General features: G+C 48.4%; 1 protein-coding gene and 1 long non-coding RNA gene across 2 annotated transcripts in view; one reads left to right on the top strand and one right to left on the bottom strand.

Moving 5' to 3' along the window:
* The window catches only part of LFNG (LFNG O-fucosylpeptide 3-beta-N-acetylglucosaminyltransferase), a 35,633-nt gene extending 26,389 nt beyond the window's left edge, over nucleotides 1–9,244 (bottom strand). Inside the window, exon 1 of the mRNA XM_081839968.1 lies at nucleotides 8,639–9,244. Within this exon, the coding sequence (XP_081696094.1) occupies nucleotides 8,639–9,067 (429 nt within the window). The 5' untranslated portion in view covers nucleotides 9,068–9,244. The remainder of the gene's footprint in view (nucleotides 1–8,638) is intronic.
* A 13,146-nt stretch (nucleotides 9,245–22,390) lies between these two features.
* On the top strand, nucleotides 22,391–26,365 carry LOC309329408. The gene is made up of 3 exons (XR_014151138.1): nucleotides 22,391–22,713; nucleotides 23,664–23,776; nucleotides 25,121–26,365. It is a non-coding gene; the product is annotated as an uncharacterized lncRNA (long non-coding RNA).
* The last annotated feature ends 926 nt before the right edge of the window (nucleotides 26,366–27,291 follow it).

Below are 27,291 nucleotides of genomic sequence, written 5' to 3'. Positions count from 1 at the left end.
GCCCAAATTATATATATTCAAAACAGATTGGGTGCAATGGTGGGTGGGTTTGCCAAAGCCTTTTTCCTGGCTGCCCCCCCCCCCATTTATTGCCTAGTGGATAAAGCTAAACGTAAGTTACAAGCTTACTGCAAAGTCCTCCACCATCTCCGGGTCATAAAAATATAAAAAAAGACTGCACAACAGTCTTTTCTTCTGTTAACTGAAAATTGCTTTAAGTGTTTTAAATTGGTTTTAACTGGTTTTTATCTAAAAGTTTCCTATTTCTTGTAAACCATCGTGGTTTTATAACAATCAAGCGGTATATAAATTTCATCAAATACAGTGGTACCTCGGGTTAAGTACTTAATTCGTTCCGGAGGTCCGTTCTTAACCTGAAGCACCACTTTAGCTAATGGGGCCTCCTGCTGCTGCCATGCCGCCAGAGCACAATTTCTGTTCTCATCCTGAAGCAAAGTTCTTAACCCGAAGTACTATTTCTGGGTTAGCGGAGTCTGTAACCTGAAGCGTATGTAACCTGAAGCATATGTAACCCGAGGTACCACTGTAAATACAAATGCACTGAGCATCTGCAGGAAATAGCTATTGGGATTTGGCCAAAGTAGGACCCTCTTGTAAAGACACTGCCTAGTCACCCAGAGGAGATTCTTACTCATCATGCAGGCGATCAGGCTAGTCACCACTCACAAGCCTGAAACAAAGTTCATTGCGTTACTCCCCCCCCCCTTTTTGACCACGGTCACAAAGCTCACTTGTCCAGGCCTGCTCAGGGATGGTCTCAACCAACAGGGCACCAAGAGGTCATTCTCCTGACCTTCCTATGTGTGTGCAATTAAAAAACGACCATGTGAACCAGCATCCCCAAAAGGCTGGTTTAGGAAGCCCTTCTCATGATTTGGTGAATTAACTGGTTCTTAGGAATGCCAGGTCAAATGGAGAGAGGACTCATTTGCCAAATTACACATTTTGCTCATTCTGCATGAATAGGGTAAGTCAACTGCACTCGGCTCGTTTGTGGGTTCTAAAGCACAGCTAAGACCTGAACATTCTGCCTACTCTTTGCACTCAAACTACAGGAAGGAAGGATGTTCGGTTTTAGATCTTAACATCTCACAACCACTTTTGCAAACAGCCTGAATGCAGCCAAAAGAGGAAGGATAAGCTTTAGGGAGATGTTTAATAAATGGCAGGTTGATGGGGGAGGCCAGAAAGACCTCGTGCTTTAGATAAACCCCTTAAGACAGACTTCCCCACCTTCTGCTTCCAGTGTGCATACTTGGAAAACAAACATGCAGCTTTCCCCCTCAAACGTTTGCAAATGGCTTTTTTCCACATGTTAAGCTCTCCTTTCTTTTTGGTCTCGAATACGTAGCTCCCTATGATCCACGCACCAGTCATTTCCCTTTACACACAAACACAAGGAAAGGGCAGGTAGGCACATCAGAACTGGAACACACGGCAATAGTTTGAAAACAAGACAGTGTAGGAACTTCAGTGAAGCTGACATGATTTCCCCCCCTGGCCGACTGGTTGGCTTCGCTAAAGAGGAGGCAATGCGGAAAGGGCCAGGCCAGGATGCCACCCAACACACCATGGTAGGGCAGTGTGCCAGTGTAGCTGAAGAACAGTGTAAGTCAGCAGCTGGGACAGGCCAGGGGGAAAGCTGTTTCATCAACACAATCTTCATGGAGAGATTTCCCTGTGAAGAAAGGTTGCAGCGCTTGGAACTCTTTCGTTTAAAGAAACGGCAAGCGAGAAGCAACATGGGTGGGAGTTTATAGATGTACACAAGGAATGGAGGAAGTGGGCAGAGAAAAGCTTCTCGAACTCTAAGTTGTGGGCCTCCATTGAAGCTGAAAGTTTGAAGATGCAGGATGAGAGATTCTTTCTTCATGCCTAGTTGAACTGTGGAACTCACTCCCACAGGAAGCAACGACGGGTCACCAAACTGGATGACTTTAGAAGAGGATTGAGCAAACTCAAGAGGGAGAAGGCTATCAATTGCTACTAGACTAGGCTCTGCCCTCTCCCAATGGTAAATCTTAATAATAATAATAAATAATAATAACAAAACAACAACAACAACAACAACATTTTATTATTTATACCCAGCCACTCTGGGCGAGTTCCAACAGAACACTAAAATACAATAAACCTATTAAACATTAAAAGCTTCCCTGAACAGGGCTGCCTTCAGATGTCTTCTAAAAGTCTGGTAGTTGTTTTTCTCTTTGACATCTGGTGGGAGGGCGTTCCACAGGGCGGGTGCCACTACTGAGAAGGCCCTCTGCCTGGTTCCCTGTAACTTGGCTTCTCGCAGCAAGGGACCCGCCAGAAGGCCCTCAGAGCTGGACTTCAGTGTCCGAGACCCTCGTCTCACGCAGAAAGAGAGCTTCCCTTTCTTCCTTCACCCTGGGAGATCTTTCCTTCCCTGCCTCTCACAGGGGGCCTTTTGCCAGCCATTCCTTCCATGTTCTGAAGTAGATCTTCACTCACCCCACCATCCCTGGATGGAAAGGGGCTGCCATTCTGTGGTTCGCCTCAGATACCCAAATGTCTTGGGCTGCTGTGCTCTGCCTCCATGGTGAGAAGCTGTGATGCTTCTGAATTCCAGTTGCTGGAAGTCACGGGAGACGAGTTGCTCTTGTGCTCAGGTCTGGCTTTGCTGGTGTCCCACCGGCATCTGGTTGGCCACTGTGAGAACCGGATGGATCTTCTCCTCATGCTCTTATGATGGCAGAGTGGACTTTTGAAGCAGAACATGTGTACAATGGCAACGTACGTGAACTGAAGCGTGTCTTGAGTCCAGGGGAGACACCCCTCATCATTACAGAACATGAAAAGGGATTCCACCCTCATGTCAATGGCAAGATGCAATTGTGGCAATTTCCAAGGAATTCCCCACTCTGCTTGAAGCCTGTAAAAGGCTCCATGCCACAGAGAAGCTGTGCGAATGTGGAAGAGAGAAGGCAAGGAAAAGGAAGAGAGGCCCCACGGCTACAGTCAACTCGATCCCCCCCCCCCCGAGAAAGAGGGTACATCATGATTAGCAAGAGATCAACTGTTAAAAGGTTGTAGGAAGAGCTTGGCTGCTGGATCCAGCCGAAGGGGGCCAACCAGGTGCCTCTTGGAAGCCCACAAGTGAGACCTGAGCACAATGTCTCCCCACCTGAGATTTCCCGCAACTGGCATTCAGCCTGAGACAGACGAGGCAGGATGCAATCATGGCCAATGGCCACTGATTATCCTTCATGAATTGCTCTAATACTCTTTTCCAAAGCCATCCATGTGGGCGACCATCCCTACATGTGGTGTTGGCAGATTCCATAGCCACCTCATGAGAAGAGAAGACTCTCTGGAAAAGACCCTGATGTTGGGAAAGATGGAGGGCACAAGGAGAAGGGGACGACAGAGGACGAGATGGTGGGACAGTGTTCTCGAAGCTACCAGCATGAGTTTGACCAAAGTGCGGGAGGCAGTGGAAGACAGGAGTGCCTGGCATGCTCTGGTCCAGGGGGTCACGAAGAGTCGGACACAATTAAACGACTAAACAACAACAAAATAGCATTCTGTGAAGAACTTCCTTTGGCCTGTGCTGAATCTCCCAGTGTTCAGGTTGTCCTCCAATGCAGAGAAAAGCTTCTCCCAATCCACTTTCACCACGACACGCCTCATTCTACGTACTTCTACCACCATGCTCCCTTATTCACCTCATTTCCCCCCAACCAGGAAGCCCAAGATGTTGTAACGTTTCCCCCCAGCGGAGTTTGCTCCCCAACCTGATTCATTTGGCTTTCCCTTTTCTGAACCTCTTCCAGGAAAGAGGAGGAAGAAAAGTCTGTGAGCCTGGCCGCTTGTCTGATCCAGTTCACAATGTGACATGCTCAAGTTTTAGATATATCCACAAAGGACCATCACCTGCTACTGTTGCAGCACATCAGCACTGATCTGGAAGTGTGGGAGCCCCGATCCACTTAAAAACAGAACACATATTGGGGGTGCAGAGAGAAAAGACTGTTGCAAACTTAGGCTACCTCCGAGCAAAGAGTCAGCTGCTATCGACGCTACAAATCAGTGGAGCTTACAGGCTAGTTTTTAACTGTAAGAGTTTATCCCAGAGAATGCCGGGCATTTTGACAAGGCAGCCAGCTGATCGTTCTATTAGAGGTCCTTAGCTCTGGTCCTCCCCCCCCCCCCTGCACAAAACTACAGTGCCAATCACCCCTAAACTAGTCTAAGTCTGCACTGTAGCAAGGCCAAGATTTGCTGACCCTTCACAGCCCAGCGCCATCCATCAAAGGAGTTCCTTTGAACAAAGCTTTGGCTTACAGCACTTTCCTCATCCTGGTGCCCTTCAGATATTTTGGATATTTTGGTCATGCTGCCTGGGGCTAATGGGAGCTGTAGCCTCAAAAATAATCTGGAGGGTGGGCAAGGCGAGTTTACAGTCTTCCCCAGAGGCCACTGTATTATGCAAAACTTTCAGGATTCTGAAGGTCACTCAGCGTTTGAACCTGAGAATGCAAATCTGCACAGAGAGGTTGGAACATATCACCAATTCCCCTCCCTCTCTGCTGTGATGCAAGGTGGGCTTTGGGAAATTCAGTTTGCCTACCCCTCAAGCACTGGAGGAGAGAGGTGTCACTCAGACACCCCACCAAGAAGAGGCAATCTGGATTTTTGCCCCACTTCCCCCCCCCGACACCCCCCACCCCACAACATCTCTAGGCAACCTGACCTGGCCACTGTGAGCTCCGGCGAGCTCCTCCGCTCCGTTCCCACGGAAAAGCACCACACAAGCGGTTGCAGAGTCTTTCTGCCGAGTCTTTTCTCAGCCCCCGGGAGAAAAGGGGCTTTGTTAGCTTGCCTGGGGAGACAGCGTGAGAGCAGAGCCGCTAGGCTCTGGGAAGGCCGAGAGGACAAACAAGGCAGAACAAAAAACCCAGAAGAAAGACTGAATCCGTGAAGGGGGGAAAGGGGCCAGCCTTTCCCAGGATTGTCGGTAGGTGTTTGGGGGCATCGCCCACCTCTGGGCTCCCACACATGTGTAGCGGCTAGAGATCCATGCTGGACCGTCTCTGCTGTGTGGCCAAGACGCAAAGTGACCATGAGAAATGGCCCATGAGAGAGATGGAAGGATGCTCTAAAGACCCGGGTACCCAGCTGGGTCACCAATGGCTCAGCAGTAGCAAGGCACTGAAGAAGAAGAAGAAGAAGAAATTTGGATTTGATATCCCGCCTTTCACTCCCTTTAAGGAGTCTCAAAGCGGCTAACATTCTCCTTTCCCTTCCTCCCCCACAACAAACACTTTGTGAGGTGAGTGGGGCTGAGAGACTTCAGAGAAGTGTGACTGGCCCAAGGTCACCCAGCAGCTGCAGGTGGAGGAGCGGGGAATTGAACCCGGTTCACCAGATTACGAGACTACCGCTCTTAACCACTACACCACACTGGCTCAAGCTGCCACATGCTAAGGGAGTTATCACTAGGGATGCTTGAACCACTAGGGATGTTTTGCTCGTTCCTCAGTTTGAAGATCCAATTCCTACTCCCTGCGCAAGGGCATAAGGAGAGCCCTGCCAGATCAAATGCCCCATCAAGGCCAGCATCCTACTCTCCCAGTAGCTAATCAGGTGCCTGTGGGAAGTCGGAAAGAAGGAGCAACAGCTCTCTGCTTCCGCTCACCTGGGATTCCCAGCCTCCAACAGCAGAGGGAGATCATAGATACTGTGGATTGTGGTCAATGATAGATGCTTTCTCCACGATAATACATGGAGCAGAAAGCAGTTGTCCTTTGGCTTTTGCACTCCTCTGAGTTCGGGGAAAACTGTAAAACTGGGGGTTTACAAAGTACTGCGCAAGTGACTGCCTCCGTGTCTCTTTTGCACCTGGTTTCTTTAAAAAAAATAGGGTAGCAGTAAGATTTTTCTGGAGTTGTGGCAGACGTGTGCGAGCTACCAAGTAGTTTACATGCACCTTTCAGGTTCCCAGGCTATCATTTGTATAGATGCAACATCAGGCACTAATTTGATCCACAGGACAAAAGTGGATCAAACCAGTGCTAAAATTCACCATCAGCAATGGGCTTAGTCATTCTCTCTGTCCTGCCTTAGTTTCTCCACCTGTAAAAAGAAAACCCATCCTGTGTTGGTGTACAGGGGCAGAATGAAAAAAGAACCCGCATTTGGAGAATTAAGATGGTTGTATAAATAATAATTTTTGAGAATCGCTAGCACTTTAATGCTAATTATTTAAGCCACGAAACTTCCCAATCTCCAATTGTTTTGGGGGCATCCTGGAATTCCAGTCACAGTTTAGGAAAGGGGGGCACTTGGTGACTGAAGACATCCCCCCTCTTGGCTCTAAAACAAGCCTGAGAATTCTTTCCCCCCCCTCCCTCCCCTTTTTCTTTATGCAAATGAGCCTGGTCTTAAGTCTCTGCTTTACATCTGACAAAGCCCAGTCCAGCGACACAAATTGCATTTCATGCTCCTCAGTCTCCAATCTTCCTGAGAGAGAGAACACAGAGAAGAGAAAGAGGGAGGGAAAGATTTGGGGAGGAGGGAATAAACAGGCACCAGAGCCTGAGAAGAGCGAATCATTAAAGCCATCAGTTTGTTAGGGAGCAGATTTAAATAATGAAGCAGCTCTCCAGCAGTCACACCAAGAAGGAACCTTTGCAGAGATGCTTTGCCAACCTGGCCTTTTCCAGATGTTTTGGTGATGCTGATGGGAGCTGTGGTCCAAAACATCTGGATGGCACCACCACGTTGCAAAGCCTGAACTAAGGGACACGAGGCCAGCTCCACATAACCTAACAGTCACAGGAATGCTCAGCTACACAAGCCAATGTGTTAAATAAAATCATGATCATCATCATCATTCTACTTTCCACCTTGTAAGCTGGTCTGACACCAGATTCAAACTGTTAGCCATTCCCCTTAGAATTGCCCTTTCATGCTGAGAAGCCTTGTTTGACAGAAGGACAGACAGTCCCCTAGAATTCCCTCAATCAAGCCTGAAAGTGGCTTTTAAAATGTAGCAGAAACCAGGGCTGATCCACCCATGAGACAATTTAGGTGGCCATCTCAGGTGGCAGGATCCACAGGGACAACAGATCCTGATGTAGATCTTCCCTCGCCCCTTCTTCTCTGGTGGGGAGGGGGGAGGAACCAGTTTGGGGTCCACCTTGGGTGCCAAAATGTCTTGGACTGGTCCTGGCAGAGACACACACTGTCTCTGAAGTGCTATTATCACATCTGGTCTGTACTGGGGCAGGGGGCACTTCAATCTGCTGCTGCTGCTGGAAAACTTGCGGTAATTCCTAGCAAAGCAGTTCAATGGTAGCATTCACAGCCACAGTGGCAAGAACCTCGTAAGGCTCAGGTGGGGCAATTGCATGCACATTTGCTTGCAGTGGTGCAGTGCAATGCTTTCTTGCTGGGAGAAAAGACGGGCATGCAAGGTTTTGAATAGAAACCTCTTCTGCTCAAAACCTTGCACACCTGTCTGCCCTAACAGGTATCCAATATGGGTGTTTGGGTGCATACACTTCCCCTTGACCCACTTTGTAGCAATTGCCTAGAGCAAACTAGACTCGAAGGGAGAACAAGGCATCTCCAACACCCTTTTCAATTTATCAGAGAATCTCAACTGATAACATTATGTTGCCCCGTTGCCTCCATTTGCAGGAGGGAAATGCATTTAGAGTAACTGACAGGGCACCCACACTCTGAAAAGGGTTAGTCGGGGAGGAAGGGACCGCTTGAGCATGTGCAAAGTGCCTTTCTCTCACCATTGCGTCAACCACAGAGCAGTTCTGCCTATTTCAGAGTAGGGATTGCATGTCAAGTTTCAGATACACACCTCTCTTTTTAAGCAAGCACTGCTGCAAGGCGTGGAAACAATGAACGCAACAAAACGAAAACCTCTCTCTGTGTGTGTGTGCGCACTCAAGCAAGCGAAATAAGCCTCCCTTGACGGAAACCATTCATAGGAGGGGCAGCAAAAGAGAGAGAGAGGGAGGGAGGGAGGGAGGCTGGCTGGCTGTGTGGGCTTGTGGCAGAGGAGCGTGCCTCACTTTCCCTCCCTGGGGGGCAAGGGCGGAGACGGCACAGATCAAGGCGCTGGGCTTGCAGTTACTCGCCAGCCCGCATCCTTCCTGCTCATTAGCACGCCGTTGGCACGGGCTGGCACCGTGCAGCAGCCGCCCACTCGCTGCAGGCAACCCGCGCTTTTCTGGATGGGTGCTAGCGATCCGAGGGGCCTCTGCGCGCGCGGAAGCGGGTTCCCCGGGGCTTCCTTGCAACCACCACAAACTCGTTTCCAGGTCAAGGCTCAGCCTGGAAGATACGCTGCCCGGGAACACAGCACCCCCAAAAGAGGGAGTTTCCATAGCACAGCCCCCAACCTATTTCCCGACCCAGAGCTCAGCTTTGGCACCGCCAGCAATGCTCGAAGCCGAGTGTACCCTTGAGCATGCACAGAGTGCATTCATCCAACACCACCACAAGTCTTCCAGCAACAGTGGATCGGGTTTTTGTTTTGTTGGCAGTCATCTTATTTAAAAATAAACGCATAGCATCCATCCCATAACTGGGAGGTGGGAAGAGACCCGCACCCGCGGCCCCATCTCCTTACCATGTCCTTGTTGCGCGAGATCCAAGTATCCAAAAGCAGCTCCAGCCTCGACTTGTGGAACTTCTTGGTGGTCTTGACGCCGATGAAGACATCCTGGGGCGAAATGTCCTCCAGCTGCGGCCTGGCCGCCTTCCCTTCCTCCGGGCCGCCTCCCACCGCCGGGCCCGCCTCCGCCTTCCCCCGGGCCAGCTTGGTGAAGTACGCGCTGAAGCTCCGCACGTCGTGGTGGCTCTGCCCCGAGGGCAATGCAGCTCGCAAGCCCGCCGCGTCGCCGCGGGAGCCTTCGAAGGGCTGCAGGAGGAGCCCGGCGCCGCCGCCCCCCAGGCTCAGCACCTGCCCCTTCTGCTGGTCCACCACCAGCACCAAGAAGCAGGTCAGCATGGAGCCCACCAGGGACAGCAGAAGCTTCTTCCCGCAGCTTTTCAGCATCGCGGATTTCGGAGCTTTTGCAGTTTTAAGTGCAATTTTTTTGGGGGGGGGGGGACAACCGCTGCCCAGCCCAGGTGCGCGCGATGCACAACAGCCCTGCCAAGACTTCCCCTGCCTCGCTCGCTCCAGCAGAAACAGCAGCAGCACCAGCCACCCCGCCCCGGGTCTCCCCTTCCTCCCAGCGCGCCGAGCTCAGCGCCGATCGCTTCGAGAGCAGCGACTCAGCCGCGATTTAAAAACTCCTCTCTCCGCGGCCCCGCCCCTTTGCTCTGAGTGGCTGGCTTAGGCCGCGCCCACCGAGGGAGGGGCGGGCTCAGAACGTTGCAACATTGCGGGACGCGGGGCCCCCGGGCTGGAAGGTGGCGGCGGGTCTCCCACGTGGCTTAGCTTGGAAAAGCGGGGCGGGGGGGGGGACGGAGGCTATTAAAGTGAGGGAGGGTCTCCCTGGTCGTAAAGCTCGATTGCAACAAGGCAAAGCGACGCGGTGGGGTTTTATGCGGAAGGGGACCAACCCACGCTTGGAGATAAATCGTGCTTTTTTAAAAAAAGGGTTGGAAAGGCATTCTTCCTCGCGCCTGCCATTCGCAAAACAGCCACTAGAATATTTTTGTTGTTGTTGTTTTGTCTGCTTTGAAACAGGGAAAACAGACCCACACGCACACCCTGCAAGCTAAAAGCCCGTTCTCTGTGCTGGACTCGGTGGAGAGCGGTTCTCTGAGCATGTGTAAAATGTGCTCCCTTTGGCAGCACATACACTAAAATTGGAAGGACACAGAGAAGATTAGCTTGGCCTGAAGGCAGCCCTGTATCAAGAAGTTGTTAATGTTTGACGTTTTACTTTACTTTTATATGTACTGTAAGCCCATAGCTGTCAACCTTCCCCTTTTTTGCAGGAAATTCCCTTATTCCAGCGCCTCTTCCCACTGCTATCCTGGATTGTTAGAGATCCCATAGACTGTCCCCGGGACAGGTGAGGCTGCTGATCCCTTATTTTCAAATCTGAAAGTTGACAGCTATGTGTAAGCTGCCCGGAGTGGCTGGGGAAACCCAGCCAGATGTGTAGTGTATTATTATTATTATTATTATTATTATTATTATGCCCTTTTGGATAGCTGTTGCAAATGGTGTGACTGCATGTTAAGGGTCAGGCGCTTTGGGGGGGGAAAGGATGCCTCAATTTCCTTGCCCCAAAAGTCCTTCTGGGGAGGTGAGGAAGAGGCAGTCCAGAAGTTCTGAAGCTCAGCAGGTTGGAAAACATCCCACTGGAAAGAGTAGCAGGCCATACTCTGGGGCTAGAGGGTCAGATTGTGGCTGGATGATAGTCACCTTGGATGGCTGCATGGTTTTCCTCCGCCTTCATTTTATTCCTGGGAGATGTGACTGGTGTAAGTCACCCAGTGAGTTTCATAGCGGAGTGAGGATTCAGCATAAGAAGCAAACAAGGTGTGATTAGGTCACCCAAGGAGGTCTTTCCAAGGCTGCCAACAGGATTTCCTGGGCGTCAGACGCTGTATGTGGATTAGGGCCCCTGCACGCCCCATCCCACCCTATTGAGAATAACTGCTGCTTCTGTACGTACATCACCTTCCTGACAAAGGTCCGTATAGTAAAAGCCATGGTTTTCGCAGTAGTGATGTATGGAAGTGAAAGCTGGACCATAAAGAAGGCTGGTCGCCAAAGAATTGATGCTTTTGAATTCTGGTGCTGGAGGAGACTTTTGAGAGTCCCATGGACTGCAAGAAGACCAAACCTCTCCATTCTAAAGGAAATCAGCCCCGGGTGCTCACTGGAAGGACAGATCCTGAAGCTGAGACTCCAATACTTTGGCCACCTCATGAGAAGGGAAGACTCCCTGGAAAAGACCCTGATGCTGGGAAAGATGGAGGGCGCAAGGAGAAGGGGACGACAGAGGATGAGATGGTGGGACAGTGTTTGCGAAGCTACCAGCATGAGTTTGACCAAACTGCGGGAGGCAGTGGAAGACAGAAGTGCCTGGCATGCTCTGGTCCAGGGGGTCATGAAGAGTCAGACACGACTAAACAACAACCAATGTACATGCATCAACTGTAGTGAAGCCTGCCTTGCAGGACTGCTGCAAATATAAAAGCGTGGAGAGAAGAGGATAATGTTCACAACCTTGAACAGCTGGGTGGAAAAGCAAGATACAAATGTATGATGTCACATAGTGCAGAGTTAAACTATGGAACTGGCTCCCACAAAAGGCCGTCACACCCTCCCCTTGATCATTTTCATTGCCCTTTTCCAACTCTACAATATCCATTTTCAAGTGAGGCGACCAGAACTGCATGCGGTCAGACCCATTGGTTCACCTAACTAAGTGTTGCAAAGGTTGGATTAACCATTAAGCAAAATAAGCACATGCTTAGGGCATCAAGGGAAGGGCAGGGGCACCAAAGAAATTTCCCATTGCCAGATTTTTAACATTAATGGTCACAAGTTGCTCAGCTGAGCGTTCATTTTCTCACTTGAAGTCTATTAAAAATCCCAACAGAACAACTACGCAACAAGGCAGGTTGGGTGCCTTATCTCTACCAAGCATAGAAGCAGATGTGTTACATAAGTTTTGAGAATCTAATCAAAGGCTTTGCAATTAGAGAAAGTAGGAGAAAAAATATCAAATATAAATAAAGTGGAAGTATATAAAACCAAACATTTTCCATCTTACTGTAGGTTTCATTTCATTTGAAAAAATAAAATTTTATTTTATGGTTTCTTATTGTTAACAATTTGAAATAGATATATATATGGGTGCACCAAAATATTTTAGGTACTTGGGGCCTCTAAAGGTCTTAATCCATCCCTGAGTGTTGTTTACACTGATTCTCCAGAGTTTCATTTGGGACATTTGCAGCCATGCCTGGAGATGTCAGTGGTTGAACCTCAGCCCCTTTTGCATAAGGGAACATGTGGCTGCCCAGATGTTTCTGGACCACAGTTTTTATCAGGCTTGACCCTAGTGACTGGAGCTGCTTGCAGTTGGCATAAGGCACCAATCTTATATTGATCATATCTCCAAAGGCAGACCCTGATAGTCCTCCTTGAACTGACCAGGACTCTGTTACTTAAACGACTTGCTGGGCACTTTGCAAGGGACTTGTGCCATTTTAAGTTAAAAAGAAGAAATCTGCAGGCACAGTGTAAACCAAACATTTGCGTTTACCAGCCTGGCAAACAGATGTCTCTTCCTTAATGCATCCCAGTGTTATACGAAGATCATTTCTCAGTGGAAATGGAGATGGATATAATGAGCACAGTCACTTTGTGATGAATGATAAAAAAACATATTAAGCTGCAGCAATGTGGTAGACATATGGCATGTTGATGAACTGGCTGTTTTTAGACCCGTAATTACTCCCATTCCACCTGCCACATGCCCAGTATCTGAAGAAGTGTGTGTGCACATGAATGCACATACCAATAACAAACTTACCAACCAGCGTGGTGTAGTGGTTAAGAGCGGTAGCCTTGTAATCTGGGGAACCGGGTTCGCGTCTCCGCTCCTCCACATGCAGCTGCTGGGTGACCTTGGGCCAGTCACACTTCTTTGAAGTCTCTCAGCCCCACTCACCTCACAGAGTGTTTGTTGTGGGGGAGGAAGGGAAAGGAGATTGTTAGCCGCTTTGAGACTCCTTAAAGGGAGTGAAAGGCGGGATATCAAATCCAAACTCTTCTTCTTCTTCTTCTTCTTCTAAGGTGCTACTGGAAGGAATTTTTTTATTTTGTTTCGACTACGGCAGACCAACACGGCTACCTACCTGTAACTAGTTTTCCAAATGTTTACTGTCTTTTTTGCCACCTGCCATTGGCTAAAATACTGTTGTGCAGACCTCAATCTCCAAGTTCCAAGAGGCTCCGGGGGCACAGCGCATTATCCCCTCAGTAGATCTTCTCCCTCAAGTTTCCAGAGGAGACCACTGCCCAGCACAGAGCAAGGCCTCTGTGTCTCCAGCATCAGTCAAGCTCACACACAACAACAACTCCACCCCCCCATTGTTCTCCATCCTAGGATGACTGTGGCATCTAGCCAGGTGAGGTGGGGAAATGCCCACAGATCTGTCTCTATGGCAACAGAACTCGCTCTTTTAAGATGCAGATGTCAGTACTTAGACAAAGGAACTGGTCTGACAGGTTTCCTCTTATAGACCCTGCCCTCACAGATTCAGGATAGCAAGTTTGGAAGGGACCCCATGGCATCATCCAAACTGACCCTGCCAAACTCATTACAATACTATGATGTAAGAACAGCATTGATTTGGACTAAAGACGGCCAGAGGTGTGCCTAGGATGGCCCTGTATCCTACTTTACAGAGGACAGCCTTCTTTTTGATGTATCCTTCTTTTCTTAATAGGTTTGTTGTTCCAAGCTATAAAATTATGTACTCTTTAAGCAGTTTAGATATCCAAATAAGCAAATAAAATGTGAGGGTATCGTGTTATTTCATTGGCTGTGCTGGCTGGGGCTGATGGGAGCTAGTGTCCAGCAGCATCTTGGGCCACAGCTTCCTCACTATGCTCTGTTTAGTTCAAGCTCTGGTTTTCCCAGTAGTGATGTATGGATTTGAGAGCTGGACCATAAAGAAGGCTGATGGCCGAAGAATTGATGCTTTTGAATTATGGTGCTGGAGGAGACTCTTGAGAGTCCCATGGACTGCAAGAAGATCCAACCTCTCCATTCTGAAGGAAACCAGCCCTGAGTGCTCACTGGAAGGACAGATCCTGAAGCTGAGGCTCCAATACTTTGGCCACCTCCTGAGAAGAGAAGACTCCCTGGAAAAGACCCTGATGTTGGGAAAGATGGAGGGTGCAAGGAGAAGAGGATGACAGAGGACAAGGTAGTTGGACAGTGTTCTCGAAGCTGCTAACGTGAGTTTGACCAAACTGCGGGAGGCAGTGGAAGACAGGAGTGCCTGGCGTGCTCTGGTCCATGGGGTCACGAAGAGTCAGACACAACTAAACATCAACGCCATCTACTTCAGCATCTGAGTCAGAGGCTTCTTTATCTTCCTGATCATTTCCATCCATGTAGGTGCAGCTCAAAGATTCTATGATTCTATGGCACACAGTTCCCCACTATGGCAAGATGTCATGCATTTCTATTTAAAAGGCAGTGAGTATTCTAAATTTTGTGTGCATGCGTGCACACAATCACACACTAATGTTCTGCAAATTTGCGTCCTTTCGTCTCTTCTTAAGTGATGCCTAAGTGACTACCCTTTATAGGAAGCCCCCAAAGGATGTTGGATTGCCAAACGTCCCCCTGTAAGAAACTTGGTGTATCTCCTGATTGGAGAAATGTGTTTAAGATTATCTCTCAATCTATGCATAAAAAGCTTTGTGTTTTGTTATTGAGCGGAAAGAAACTGCCGTGTTCTGAAGACCTTTAGCCAAACGCTACCTCTGTCAAAATGTTGTCATAAATGAGGTAGGCTCCATTAGACTCAGTGGGATGCACATCTGGGTAAAAATCCATAGTACTGCATTGTTAACTGGGTTAATTCCTTGATAAATCCTTTCAAGGCAGGGCTGTTTGCTAGCTAGAAGCACACTGTCGGTTGATAGCCCTGGGAGTTGAACATTTCATGACGAGCCAAGTCACAAGTGTGGACTCTATTCCTGGAATGAGCTGGATGCACATTTCAAGTGGGGAGGCTCGGAGATAATTCACGCAGGAGAATGAGCTGTGCTGCCAAACACATTTTGGTTAGGCCTCGAGCTCAGAAATAGCACAGAACCAGTTGTGTTCTTCTAAGGCAGCCCTTCCCTGAGCTGGTGCCATCTCTGTGCTTTAGACCACAACTCCCATCATCCCTGACAGTTGGCCGTGGTAGATGCAGCTGATGGGAGTTGGAGTCCAGCAACACTGGGATAAGAGACAGCTCCTGAGGGAAAGCACAAACACGGCACCATGTGGGTGAGTGTGCTTGTGTTTGGTAATCTACTGTTGTGTTCATCCCCAATCTCCAGGCAGCAAGAGACTCCAGCGGTGCCTACAATTACTGCAGTTTTGGTTTCCTTGCAATGAAGGTCAATGGAGACTGTGGAGTCTTTAGGATACATGGTTTTCTTTATACATATATACAGCCTGAGTGTAGGATGAAGTGGCTCACAGCTTTAACACCCAAAAAGATCCTGCTTCCCCATAAGGGTTCCAAGGGAACCCCAAGCTAGAAGCTTGGGTTCAGCACGGAGCAGACATGTCTCTATGTCCCCAGCTTCCAGCCTTGCTCAAAACTCACACCCAACTCTCCTATACACAGGTCTCTTGGCCTCTTGTTCTCCATCCTAGGATGGTGTGGCATCCAGTTAGGTGAGGTGGGAAAAGGCCCACCCCTTTGTCTCTATGGCAACAGAGCAAGTTCTTTGGATATGTCAAATCACAATACTTAACTGGCCAGCCAAAGCCATTATCGTAACAAAGGAACTTGTTCAGCAGCCTCTTCTACTAGATTCTAAGGAGGTCTGGAAGGGACCCAGCCAGGGTATCATCCAGACACTACATTATCTACTGCTGATTCTGCACACTGAATGATGATTGTTATAAATGAGTGCCTGTCCTGAGGATGCATGCCGATAAGCTGAAGAGTGTAGTCAAGCAGACAAGCTGTTTTGGAAACAGCATCGGTTTCTCAAAAGCAAAAAGCATGCTTTTGAGGTCTCTATTCCCAAGCAGCCTTCTTGCCAACCAGTTAGGGAAATAAAGCCCAGACTTATTTATTTCTCTGGGAAAAAATCCACAAAATATCCCAAGTGCCTTAACAATATGTAGCATGCTTCTAACAATATTTAATGTTTCCTTGGGTGGCTGCATTCCAAACTCCTTTCTAGCTCTCATCAAAGCAAATGAGATTTGCTATCAGCCGTCCAAGGCCATCGCTGCTCATTTAGGCAAGCAGCTTCAATCTTAACGGTGTATCAAACAAATCAATGTGCTAAACAAAAGCCTAGATTCTCTCATACAATGCCTGCAACAATATATTGGACGAAAAGTTCATGTCCACATGAAGGTTTGGGCTGCTTAGATCTGGAAACCAATGTTGTCCAGTTAATAAGGGTGTGGGAATTTTCACATATGAAACAGAAGTGCTTTTTTTTGGTAAGAGATTTTAACACAAGGTGGTTCCATGTGGAATTTTAAAAGCCATTAACCTTTCACTTAATCTAAACTCATTGTGGCAAAATGCTGGTTCTTTTGGCAAGCTGGGGTCAAGGGGAGAGAGAGAGAGAGAGAGAGAGAGAGAGAGAGGGGGGTGCAATCTTAATTTTTAGGGATTCTGTATTCAGAATGCTTAAAATCCCTGGAGGAAACACACTGCATGGAGCCTTATCTGCAGAGATGCTGAAATAGGAACGCAGATACAAATCAAAGACCCTTTTCAAAAGGACACCAGACCAGAAGGACGTCCTCTCTCCCAGTGCCTTGGCAACAGCCCTCTGGAAATCTCCCAAATGACTGGAGAAACATCAGACAGATGTTTGGGTCCCTGTCAGGCCAGCTGCTGCTTTCGCCGCATTGCCAACCTGCTCCTTGCCGTTGCTACACAGTGTCAGCCACAATGCCCTGTCTGTCCAGCTTGGCATGTCCACGGTCTGTGGGCTGTCAGCTCCACAAAGCCTTCCAGTCTTCAAGGCCCCACATAAATGAATTACCAAAAGTTTTCCCCTTTGGCTGCAGGCAAAAGACAGTGATTGCGGTTGGTGTGGAGACCGTATTTTTACTGCGCTGGCTCTGGAGAGCACGCATGCCACCAGCAGCAGGCCCTTCTGGAGGGCAGGAGACACCCCCTTTCATCTCTGACTAATTGTTTCACCAGAGGGCAGCTCCCTAGAGAATACGGTGGACTCCAGGCGCATGTCCCCTCCCCAGACTTCCCCTCCAGGCGTCGGCTCTGGTTTTTGGCTTGGGCTGAAAATGTGACTGTCTGCTGAACCCAGAGAAGATGAATGCATGCAGCAAAGGCCGTTGCCTCTTCTCCCTGCAGAACATCTTCTTCAGCACGAAATTCAGGACCCAAACCGGCCACAGAGATAACACTTTGCATTCAGGTACTGTGAGTTAAGGGACGCAAGTGGCGCTGTGGGTTAAACCACAGAGCCTAGGACTTGCCGATCAGAAGGTCGCGGTTCGAATCCCCGCAACGGGGTGAGCTGCTGTTGCTCAGTCCCTGCTCCTGCCCACCTAGCAGTTCGAAAGCACGTCAAAGTGCAAGTAGATAAATAGGTACCGCTCCAGCAGGAAGGTAAACGGCATTTCCGTGCGCTGCTCTGGTTCGCCAGAAGCGGCTTAGTCATGCTGGCTACATGACCCGGAAGCTGTACGCTGGCTGCCTCGGCCAATAAAGCGAGATGAGAGCCACAACCCCAGAGTCAGTCATGACTGGACCTAATGGTCAGGGGCCCCTTTACCTTTACTGTGAGATAACTGTGCACCGAACCTTGAACAATGACCCAGGTTCCAGATTCCTTTGCTGCCTCTCTTCCTTCTTTTGGGGAACTTGTTGCCTTCCAGGCACTGTTGGACTCCATATCCCATCAGCCCCAGCCAACATGGGAGTGATGGGCACTGGAAGGCCAACAGCCCCTTAGAGGGCCATGGATTCACCATCCCTGGCCTAGCAGAAAACCCAATGCAGGCCTGTATTAGGAGCCCTGCCAGGGATCTGTATATAACCTTGTAAATCTAGTAAGAGGCACCTGTGTGAAACCTGATTTCAGTACGCAAGGTTCGACCTGATGCGGCAGCACAATTGCAAGTAGGGTTTGAGGCTACTTTCCAGGTACACTGCCTCTAAAAATGTGGGGAGGGGGGTCCATATAGCCCCCACAGGTAATAACTATTAGTAGGCTGAACCTCCTTCAGGGGAATTTCCTTCATATGTGGTGGATGTGTACCAAGGTGAAAGCCTACTGGGACATAATAAAGGTTTTTAAATATAATTTCAATAAAAAAACTGGAGGCGTTTTTGTTAGGTTTAATTGGAGAAGAAATTCCAAAAAAAAGATGTGAATTTGTTTATGTATGCAACAATGGCTGCTGGATACTCCTGGCTCAGAAATGGAAACTTCAGGAACTTCCAAGATTGGAAGAATGGCGGAGTAAGATGGTGGAATACATAGAGTTAGCAAAGCTGATGGGGAAGATCCGGAATCAGCGCGACGAACTGTTTCAAGAGGACTGGAGCAAATTTATATTATATATGAAAGAAGATTGTAAACATCTGAAAACGTTTCTAGGTTTGTGTTGAAATGTTTTGTAATGAGAATAAAAGGAACTGATTTACATTTAATGAGGGGAAATACAAAAATAAGAGAGAAGGTTATAGAAAGTGGTTATAGAAAGGCTAAGAATAAACTAATTATCTGTGGAAGTCAGAAAGAGGTTGATGCTCAGATAGAGCGATGTTTGAGTTTATTGAATTGTGTATTGAAACTGGGATTATGATAAAATTGAAAATGCAATAAAAACTATTATAAAAAAAACCTCCTTCACCAACCTGGTGCCTTTGTGATGTTTTGAACTACAACTCCCATCAGCCTCAGCCACAACAGCCAATGGTCAGGGTGATGGGAGTTGTAGTGCCAAACATCTGGAGGCCACCAGGCTGGTGAAGTCTGGCTTAATCCCATTTTAAAGCATTTCGTAAATGATGCAGGCCACCGCTTGAAATATATAAGCAGCAGGGAACTATGCATAGCTCCATCGGTAGAGCATGAGACTCTGAATCTCAGGGTCATGGGTTTGGGCAAAACATTCCTGCATTGCAGCGGGTTGGACTAGATGTCCTTCATGGTCCCTTCCAACTCTATTGTTCTGCGCTATTGGAGGAAAAGCCAGCATGGTGCCTTCCCCCTGGGATGTTCTGCATGCAAAGCAGATACTCTGTTTACTGGGTGACAGCCCTTCCCTGTAGCAAAAATGTTTATTTCGCGGCCCACGCAGGGATAAGGCTTCTCCTCCCTGCACACCAGCTGCCTGGATTGTAAGCGGGGTCTCATCCTGTACCTTACACACGAAAGGCAAAAACGTCGCAAATGAAGCCACTTGGTTCTCTACTCCGTATCTGAACACCCAAATATGCTGCTCACTTTGTTGTTATTTTAGTTGGGATTGTTTGTTTGCCCACACGGGGCGGCTGGAGACATGGGTCTCTCTGTGTGGAGCCACACGCAGGACACGAGACAAAGGAACGCAAATGGCCCCCCCTGCCCCCCCCTGTCTGCTGCCTCCTTGCCACCTGTCCTGCTTCAAAAGGGGTTTGTGGCTCAGTGCAGGATTAGAAAAGAACAGGTGGATGTGGCTGGCCTGGTTGGGAAAGGGAAGGAGAGCAAAAGAGAACAATGGATTTTGAATGCACGTGCAATGTTTGTGTGCGTTTTATCTGGAAGGACATTTTTATTTATTTATTTCTGCCTTCCTAGAGTTTTGCCTTCTCGTTTGGGGTGGAGAACGATGCACAGATTGTGGCTGCGTATCTTAGAGGCCACATTTATACCATACAGTCATACCTTGGGTCCCGAACGCCTTGCGACTCAAACATTTTGGCTCCCGAATGCCACAAACCTGGAAGGGAGTGTTTCGGTTTGCAAACGCTCTTTGGAACCCAAACGTCCAACGCGGCTTCCGATTGAGTGCAGGAAGCTCCTGCAGCCAATCAGAAGCCACACCTTGGTTGTCAAATGTTTTCGGAAGTTGAATGGACTTCCGGAACAGATTCTGTTTGACAACCAAGGTATGACTGTATATTGAAAACTCTCCAATTCCACTTTAAGCAGTCATGGTCCCCCCCCCAAAGCATATTGCGAGTTGTAGTCTGTTAAGGGTGCTGAGTGTTGTTAGGAGACCTTCCTATTGCCCTCCCAGAGCTACAATTCCCAGAATACCCTGTGAAGAGGGATGGATTGTTAAGCAACTAAGACATAGGGGGGAGAGACTTCGGGAGCTGGGCTGAAATTCCCCCTCCGCCATGAAGCTCCCTGGGTGCCCTTAGGCCGGTTTCTCAGTCTGACCCATAGGAGCTAACTCCTAGGGACCAGGGCCCCTTCACTCCCCCAATAAAATATTTCAAGGGGCTGGGCTCCCCCAAATTGATTCAGCATGGCCATTCAAATGGTTTATGTGTGCCACATCATGTGACTGATTATTTGTGACAGGGCTTACCTGGGCCCTCCAATATTTTATTCAAGTTGGCCCCCCTGGTCTGACCTGCCTCACAGAGTCGCTTTTTGTGTGTGTGTGAGGCAAGGAGAGAACCCCATCCACCAGCTTGCATGGAATTAAAATACAGTGGTACCTCGGGTTACAGACGCTTCAGGTTACAGACTCCGCTAACCCAGAAATAGTACCTTGGGTTAAGAACTTTGCTTCAGGATGAGAACAGAAATCGTGCGGCGGTGGCAGCGGGAGGCCCCATTAGCTAAAGTGGTACCTCAGGTTAAGAACAGTTTCAGGTTAAGAATGGAGCTCCAGAACAAATTAAATTCTTAACCTGAGGTACCACTGTATAACAACAAATAATTCAATTTGGTGATCGTTGTTTCTAAACTGCTGAGCAGGTAATAAAGACAAAACAACTAGCGAACCAGAGATGAGGTCAGATGTGAACTTGGAAGCACAACTGGATTCCGAACAATCCATATATATGGTTTTACAATAAAATGTCATCGATCAAGACCTGTGGAGTGTGACACGCTTATTGCCAATCACAAATACAAGAAAGAAACCTGATCAGGGGCACTGCCAAAGAACTGAACCGTTGAATGCAGCACCAAGGCTTCTGCTATTGATGGCCTAATTAAGTGTGAGAGTCTGGAGGTCCGACACTGACATCACTTCTGTTTACATAGCAAGATACATGGGAACCAGACCTTATCAAAAGGATCGTGCTTAGCTTGGCCTCTTAAAAACCCTTCTGTGTTGCATTAGATGCTCGGGAAGAGCCAGAAATCAAACATTCCCTTGCAATCCCATCAGTAATGGGCCTTTGGGGTTTTTCCAGGAGGAACATTAGAAGAGCCTGCTGGCTGGATCAGGCCAAGGGCCCATCTAGTCCAGCATCCTGTTCTCACAGTGGCCAATCAGATGCCTGTGGGAAACCCGCAACGAGACTTGAGCACAGAAGCTCTCTCCCCTCCTGGGGTCTCCAGCACCTGGCATTCAGAATCAATATTGCCTCCAACCATGGAGGCAAAGCACAGCCATGATGGCTAGGAGCCATCAACAGACCTCCATGAATTTGTCCAAATCTCTTTGAGAGCCATCTAGGTTGGTGGTCCTCAGTGCCTCCTATTCCACAGATTCCACAGGCCAACTCTGGCCTACATGAAGAAATCGTTTCTTTTACCTATCCTGAGTCTTCCAACATTCATCATTTTTTTCTTGTTGTATTTAGGTAAGAACTGCATGAAGGGGATGTACAGAAGAAGAAGGGTTTGGATTTGATATCCCGCTTTATCACTACCCTAAGGAGTCTCAAAGCGGCCAACAATCTCCTTTCCCTTCCTCCCCCACAACAAACACTCTGTGAGGTGAGTGGGGCTGAGAGACTTCAGAGAAGTGTGACTAGCCCAAAGTCACCCAGCAGCTGCATGAGGAGGAGCAGGGAATCAAACCCAGTTCACCAGATTATGAGTCCACTGTTCTTAACCACTACACCACACTGGCTCTCAGTCTGAAGGAGGCTGTGTGAGACACAGGGAAGGGGAGATCTCTCAGGGTGAGAGGCTGGGAGAAGAGAGGGAGGCTCCCAGGTAACAGCTAGGACACACCTTTTCTGTATGGGACAAAAGTTAAGAAACATTTGCGAGATAGGATCCTTACTGTATTCTCCTATTTCTTTTCTTTGTTATTTTCCATGTAGATTAGCTTGCCTTTTTTCGTGTTGTGAAAAGTGTTGATATAACTTTACAGTCGTACCTTGGATCCCGAATGCCCAGGAACTTGGACGTTTTGGCTCCTGAACGCCGCAAACCCAGAAGTGATTGTTTGCGAATGTTCTTTTGGAAACCGATGTTCAACAAGGCTTCTGATTGGTTGCAGGAGCTTCCTGCAGTCAATCAGAAGCCATGATTTGGTTTTCGAACATTTTGGAAGTCGAACGGACTTCCGGAATGGATTCCGTTCGACTTCCAAGGTTCGACTGTATTTTAAAAGAAAGAGAGAAAGAAAGAAAGAAAGAAAGAAAGAAAGAAAGAAAGAAAGGTAGAAAAAGAGAGAGAGAGAGAAAGAAAGAAAGAGAGAGAGAGAGAGAGAGAGAGAAAGAAAGAAAGAAAGAAAGAAAGAAAGAAAGAAAGAAAGAAAGAAAGAAAGAAAGAAAGAAGCCATTTCTTTTATCTTTCTTGAGTCTTCCAACATTCATCATTGGATGCCAACGAATTCTAGTGTTGGAAGAGAGGGAGGAAAACCTTTCTCCACCTGCTTTCTCCATGCCAGGCGTCATTTTATAAACTTACAAATTTCGATCCTGCCGCTAAACTTCCTTCATGTCAATGGGAGGCGATGTCCCAACGGGCAGCAGTGAATGGAACAATCCGTCCTTGTATGAAGGGAAGGTTCCTGGAGGGGGGAAATTCTCTACGGAAACGCAGAGCGGTGGCATTGAATAGGCCCCTCAAAGAGGAGCCTGAGAAAGGTTGGTGAGGAGACCCAGAGAAAGGGAGGCAGGAGGGAGAGGGAACAACGGGGGGCCAGTCTATTGAAGAAGAAGAAGAAGAAAAAGCTGGAGAGGATCCCCATTGTGTCCTCAGCACAAAAAAAGGGTCACCAACAAGTTAAACTGGTTAATGTATTGGGGCGGCTTCCTTAGCATCGTTGCATGAAAGCCAAGCAGAGCGAGACAAAAGCCAGAGAGAAGCATTCTTGGGCTCTCTTTAAAAGGATTTCGCTTCTTTTCTGTCCCTTGAATGGAATTCAGTGGTGACTCCTTCAAGGCTAAGATTTCTCTCTCTTTGGTGGCAGGAGTGGGTCAGCCCCCTGGCCCAGCACATTCTTCTCTCCCCGGCAACGGCAAACAAGCCCCTCGCAGAGCTGCCATTGCGGCCGCCATTGTTGCCGGGGGGTGGGGGAGAGGTGGGTCGGAGGGGCGCAAATGGGCCCACGAAAGCTTTTGAGCCCGCCTGAAAGCGGGTGGCGTAAGGTGGGGGTCCCCCGCCCTGCCTGGTTTCTCATGCATGTCATTCAGGGTGACTTTTCACATCAGGAGTGGAAAAATAAATAGGCAAGCGGGGGGAAGAGGAGGGAGATGGTGGCTGTCAGATGCTCTGGCCTGGTTTCTCAAAGGCTTCGCTTGCTCTGCCTTAAAACTTTCATAGCTGGGTGCTATCAAGTGCTGGCTCCAGAATTTTTCCCTGCTGCTTCTTTCCCTGCTGCTTGTGTGCTTTCTGAACTATGGTGGGGACCTCCAGTGCCATCACTGTGCCATCACCTGCCCTGTGTCAGAAGCAGTGCCCTTACTGGAACGTCCCATGCAATTTGGCTCCTAGTCAAACAGGCTCTGCTTATGCTTCATCCCTTTAAGGGTTTTGTCCAATAAGACAGTTTTATTTCATAATGCATTTGCATTCCCAACTCAACCTGCCAAAGGGAGCCTGAAATGTTGCGGAAAGGAGAGATAGCAGAGGAATGTCACAGTGAAACCAACAGAATGCAATTTTAGCTATAGTTTAAAAATTGTGTGATGAGCACACCATTTTGATGTATCCTTTCCCAGATAGATTTCTGACCCCTGTTTATAATCCAGCAACATCTGGAGGGGCCAGAGGTTCCCCTGTTCCTGTTCTATGCTGGCTGACAGCTCTAGTCACTGTTATAATTTTTCTCATAACATCACAGTTTTAGAAGACTTCCCCAGCCCTACCTGAAGGTTGAATGGTTGAATCTCGTGTCAAAGCAAGTGATCGGCCACTGAGCTACAGCCATTCATTTTTTGCTCGTGAGAACATAAGGCTTGGCACTCTCAGATAACCAGTTTGGAATCAACAATTTATTTAACCAGCATGCTGTGGGAATATCGGCTTTGTCTCAGAGGCCACCTGAGCTTCCACTAGGGAGTAGAGCTGGCTGGGTGTCCATCAATATAAGGATGATACCCAGCTCTACCTCTCTTTTAAATCGGAACCACTGAAGGCAGTGAAGGTCCTGGAGGCGGTTGGAGAATGGATGGCAGCTAATGGATTGAGGCTGAATCCTGACAAGACAGAAGTACTGTTTTTGGGAGACAGGGGGTGGGCAGGTGTGGAGGACTCCCTGGTCCTGAATGGGGCAGTGGCGTAGCGTGGGTTGTCAGCACCCGGGGCAAGGCAAGTAATTTGCGCCCCCTAACCTGTGGATTTTAGTAGGGGCAGAGAGCTGCGAGTGAGAGCGCGCCCCCCCCCGATGTTGCGCCCGGTGCGGCCGGCCCCCCCTGCACCCCCCACACTATGCCACTGGAATGGGGTAACTGTGCCCCTGAAGGACCAGGTGCGCAGCCTGGGAGTCATTTTGGGCTCACAGCTGTCCATGGAGGCACAGGTCAATTCTGTGTCCAGGGCAGCTGTTTACCAGCTCCATCTGGTACACAGGATGAGATCCTATCTGCTCACAGACTGTCTTGCCAGAGTCGTGCATGCTCTAAGCAAAAACATGGGCCAGTGAGGGGTGGTGTGGGCTAGGGAGAGATCTGAGGGCCACCTCGAGAGACTCCCGGGGGCCACATTTGGTGGAAGGCAAATTCCTCTTCCCGTCTGGGGTTGGGTGGAGGGGCAATGCCATTGCAGTCAGCACTGCTGTAACAGAGTTTCTTAAGAACCCCATGCCCATGTTTATTGGGGGTTAATCCAGCTGTGCCCTTTGCCAACAGTTTCCTTTTGGAAATGAGTGTTTTCACCCAGCAGCTTTTCGGATGACAGCAAAGAACTCAGCCAACAGCGACCGCCTTCTTGAAATGATCCCAAGGCATGCTCCCAGCCCTGCTGGGACATGCAGCGAAATCCAAAGGCAGCACGTTGCTTAGAAGGAAATGCTCTCTGTCCTTCATTCTTTGCCTTAATTAACTTGTTTAGCTTTCTGTTGTTGCCAAGTGGGAGATACCGGTGGCCTTGTCCACACATGCAGCTTGCATCTGTGGCACGATGCCCCCCCCCCAACATAGAAGAAAACGGCAGTGCTTCCAGCGAGCATCCATAAGGACTAGAAAGTTGTGCTTTTCAAAGGAAGCTCAGATTTCTGGGGAAGCTGCCTGCTTAGGAACAACAAAGCTGCATTATACTGGCAAATCACCAGTCCATTGAGCCGCAGTATCAGTGCTGTACAGGAGGAGGGAATGCAGATTCAGGGCTTTAAAAAAAAATTAGGGCAATAGCGGTGATGCCATTTGCCAGAGTATTCAATGGACCGCCCCTTGTTCCAGCAAATGAATGAGGTGAATTTTTCCCCCATTAGGAAATATAGGTCTTTTTCAACAAAAGCCATTTCCTGACTCTCCTTTGTATAATGTTTCCACTGGAACAGCCTGTCCTAAAGCCTTTTTTTGAACACACTCAAATTCTGTATTTACTCTGCAGAATAAACCTTTTGCTCTAGGCTGATGTATGCCAGCATTTGCTAATGTGCCACCCGCAGGGTCCCCTCCCCCCAGCCCATTAATTAATTCTGTTGCAAATGGGTCCAAGGGCTCCCAAAGGGGGGTGCGAATCCTGTATCACACTCACAGGGATGAACAGAACATCTGGGAAGACATGCCTAATCCTTAGGCCTGCTTCTCCTTAAGAAAAGATATTTCCTTTTTCTGTCTTGCAAGCAGATAAAGGCTCTTTCATAGTTTTATTTTTGCATCCAGAGCCTGCCAGCTACACTTGATAGGCAGCCCAAATACCACTCTGTTTCCAAGAGACAGAATAGTCGGCCTTCTCCTGACGATTTCCTATCTCCATTTTGCCACAGTGTGAAAGGAGATGTATAATGTTTTTATAGGGTGGGGGGCGAACTTAGAAGCTGTAGTCAAGCCAGATGTGTCTGACCTCTCCAGGTTCAAGTTTGGAATAACAACAAGTCACAGTTCTGCAAGTCTGAAGCCTCCACCAGCTGTGCCCAGTGCCGATTGGCTGTCTGCTGTGATGTCAGCAGGAAATCTCCCCAAGCCAATTTTACAATTAAAAAAAAGGGGAAAAAAGCTTTCTTCAAAATCATTCCGGTGGCAAATTAACCTTTAAACATATGCCTATTCAGATTTAGTTTAACAACTAATCCCTCTTCCCAGGGAACTCTGGGAATTGTAGTTCTGGGAAGGGATTAGGGGTCTCCTGAACACCCTTCAGTGCTCCTAACAACTACACTTCCCAAGATTCTTTGGGGGAAGTCATGAGTCTTGGTTGACCACAAACTTGACATGAGCCAACAGTGTGACGCGGCAGCTAAAAAAGCCAATGCAATTCTGGGCTGCATCAATAGGAGTATAGCATCTAGATCAAGGGAAGTAATAGTGCCACTGTATTCTGCTCTGGTCAGACCTCACCTGGAGTACTGTGTCCAGTTCTGGGCACCACAGTTCAAGAAGGACACTGACAAACTGGACCGTGTCCAGAGGAGGGCAACCAAAATGGTCAAAGGCCTGGAAACGATGCCTTATGAAGAACGGCTAAGGGAGCTGGGCATGTTTAGCCTGGAGAAGAGGAGGTTAAGGGGTGATATGATAGCCATGTTCAAATATATAAAAGGATGTCACATAGAGGAGGGAGAAAGGTTGTTTTCTGCTGCTCCAGAGAAGCGGACACGGAGCAATGGTTCCAAACTACAAGAAAGAAGATTCCACCTAAACATTAGGAAGAACTTCCTGACAGTAAGAGCTGTTCGACAGTGGAATTTGCTGCCAAGGAGTGTGGTGGAGTCTCCTTCTTTGGAGGTCTTTAAGCAGAGGCTTGACAACCATATGTCAGGAGTGCTCTGATGGTGTTTCCTGCTTGGCAGGGGGTTGGACTCGATGGCCCTTGTGGTCTCTTCCAACTCTATGATTCTATGATTCTATGAGTTTTTAAAGTGGAATGATATTGCTTTAAAAGAATAGTGTGGCTGAGGACCGGGCAGCCTTCCTTTTGTTGTTGTGCATTGGAAGGAGTCGAGTGTGAGTTCTGCTGAGAGTTTCGTGAATGTATGTTTCTCTATAAATTTGTTGATTTGTTTACTGGTTGGAGCGTTGGACTAGGACCTGGCAGAACAGGGTTCAAATGCACAACTC

Source organism: Podarcis erhardii (genome assembly GCF_964252035.2).
Source record: "Podarcis erhardii genome assembly, chromosome: 14".
In the NCBI taxonomy this organism is placed as follows: Eukaryota; Metazoa; Chordata; class Lepidosauria; order Squamata; family Lacertidae; genus Podarcis; species Podarcis erhardii.
Note: the sequence above shows the minus strand (reverse complement) of the source record. Positions and strands in the feature narration are given on the sequence as shown.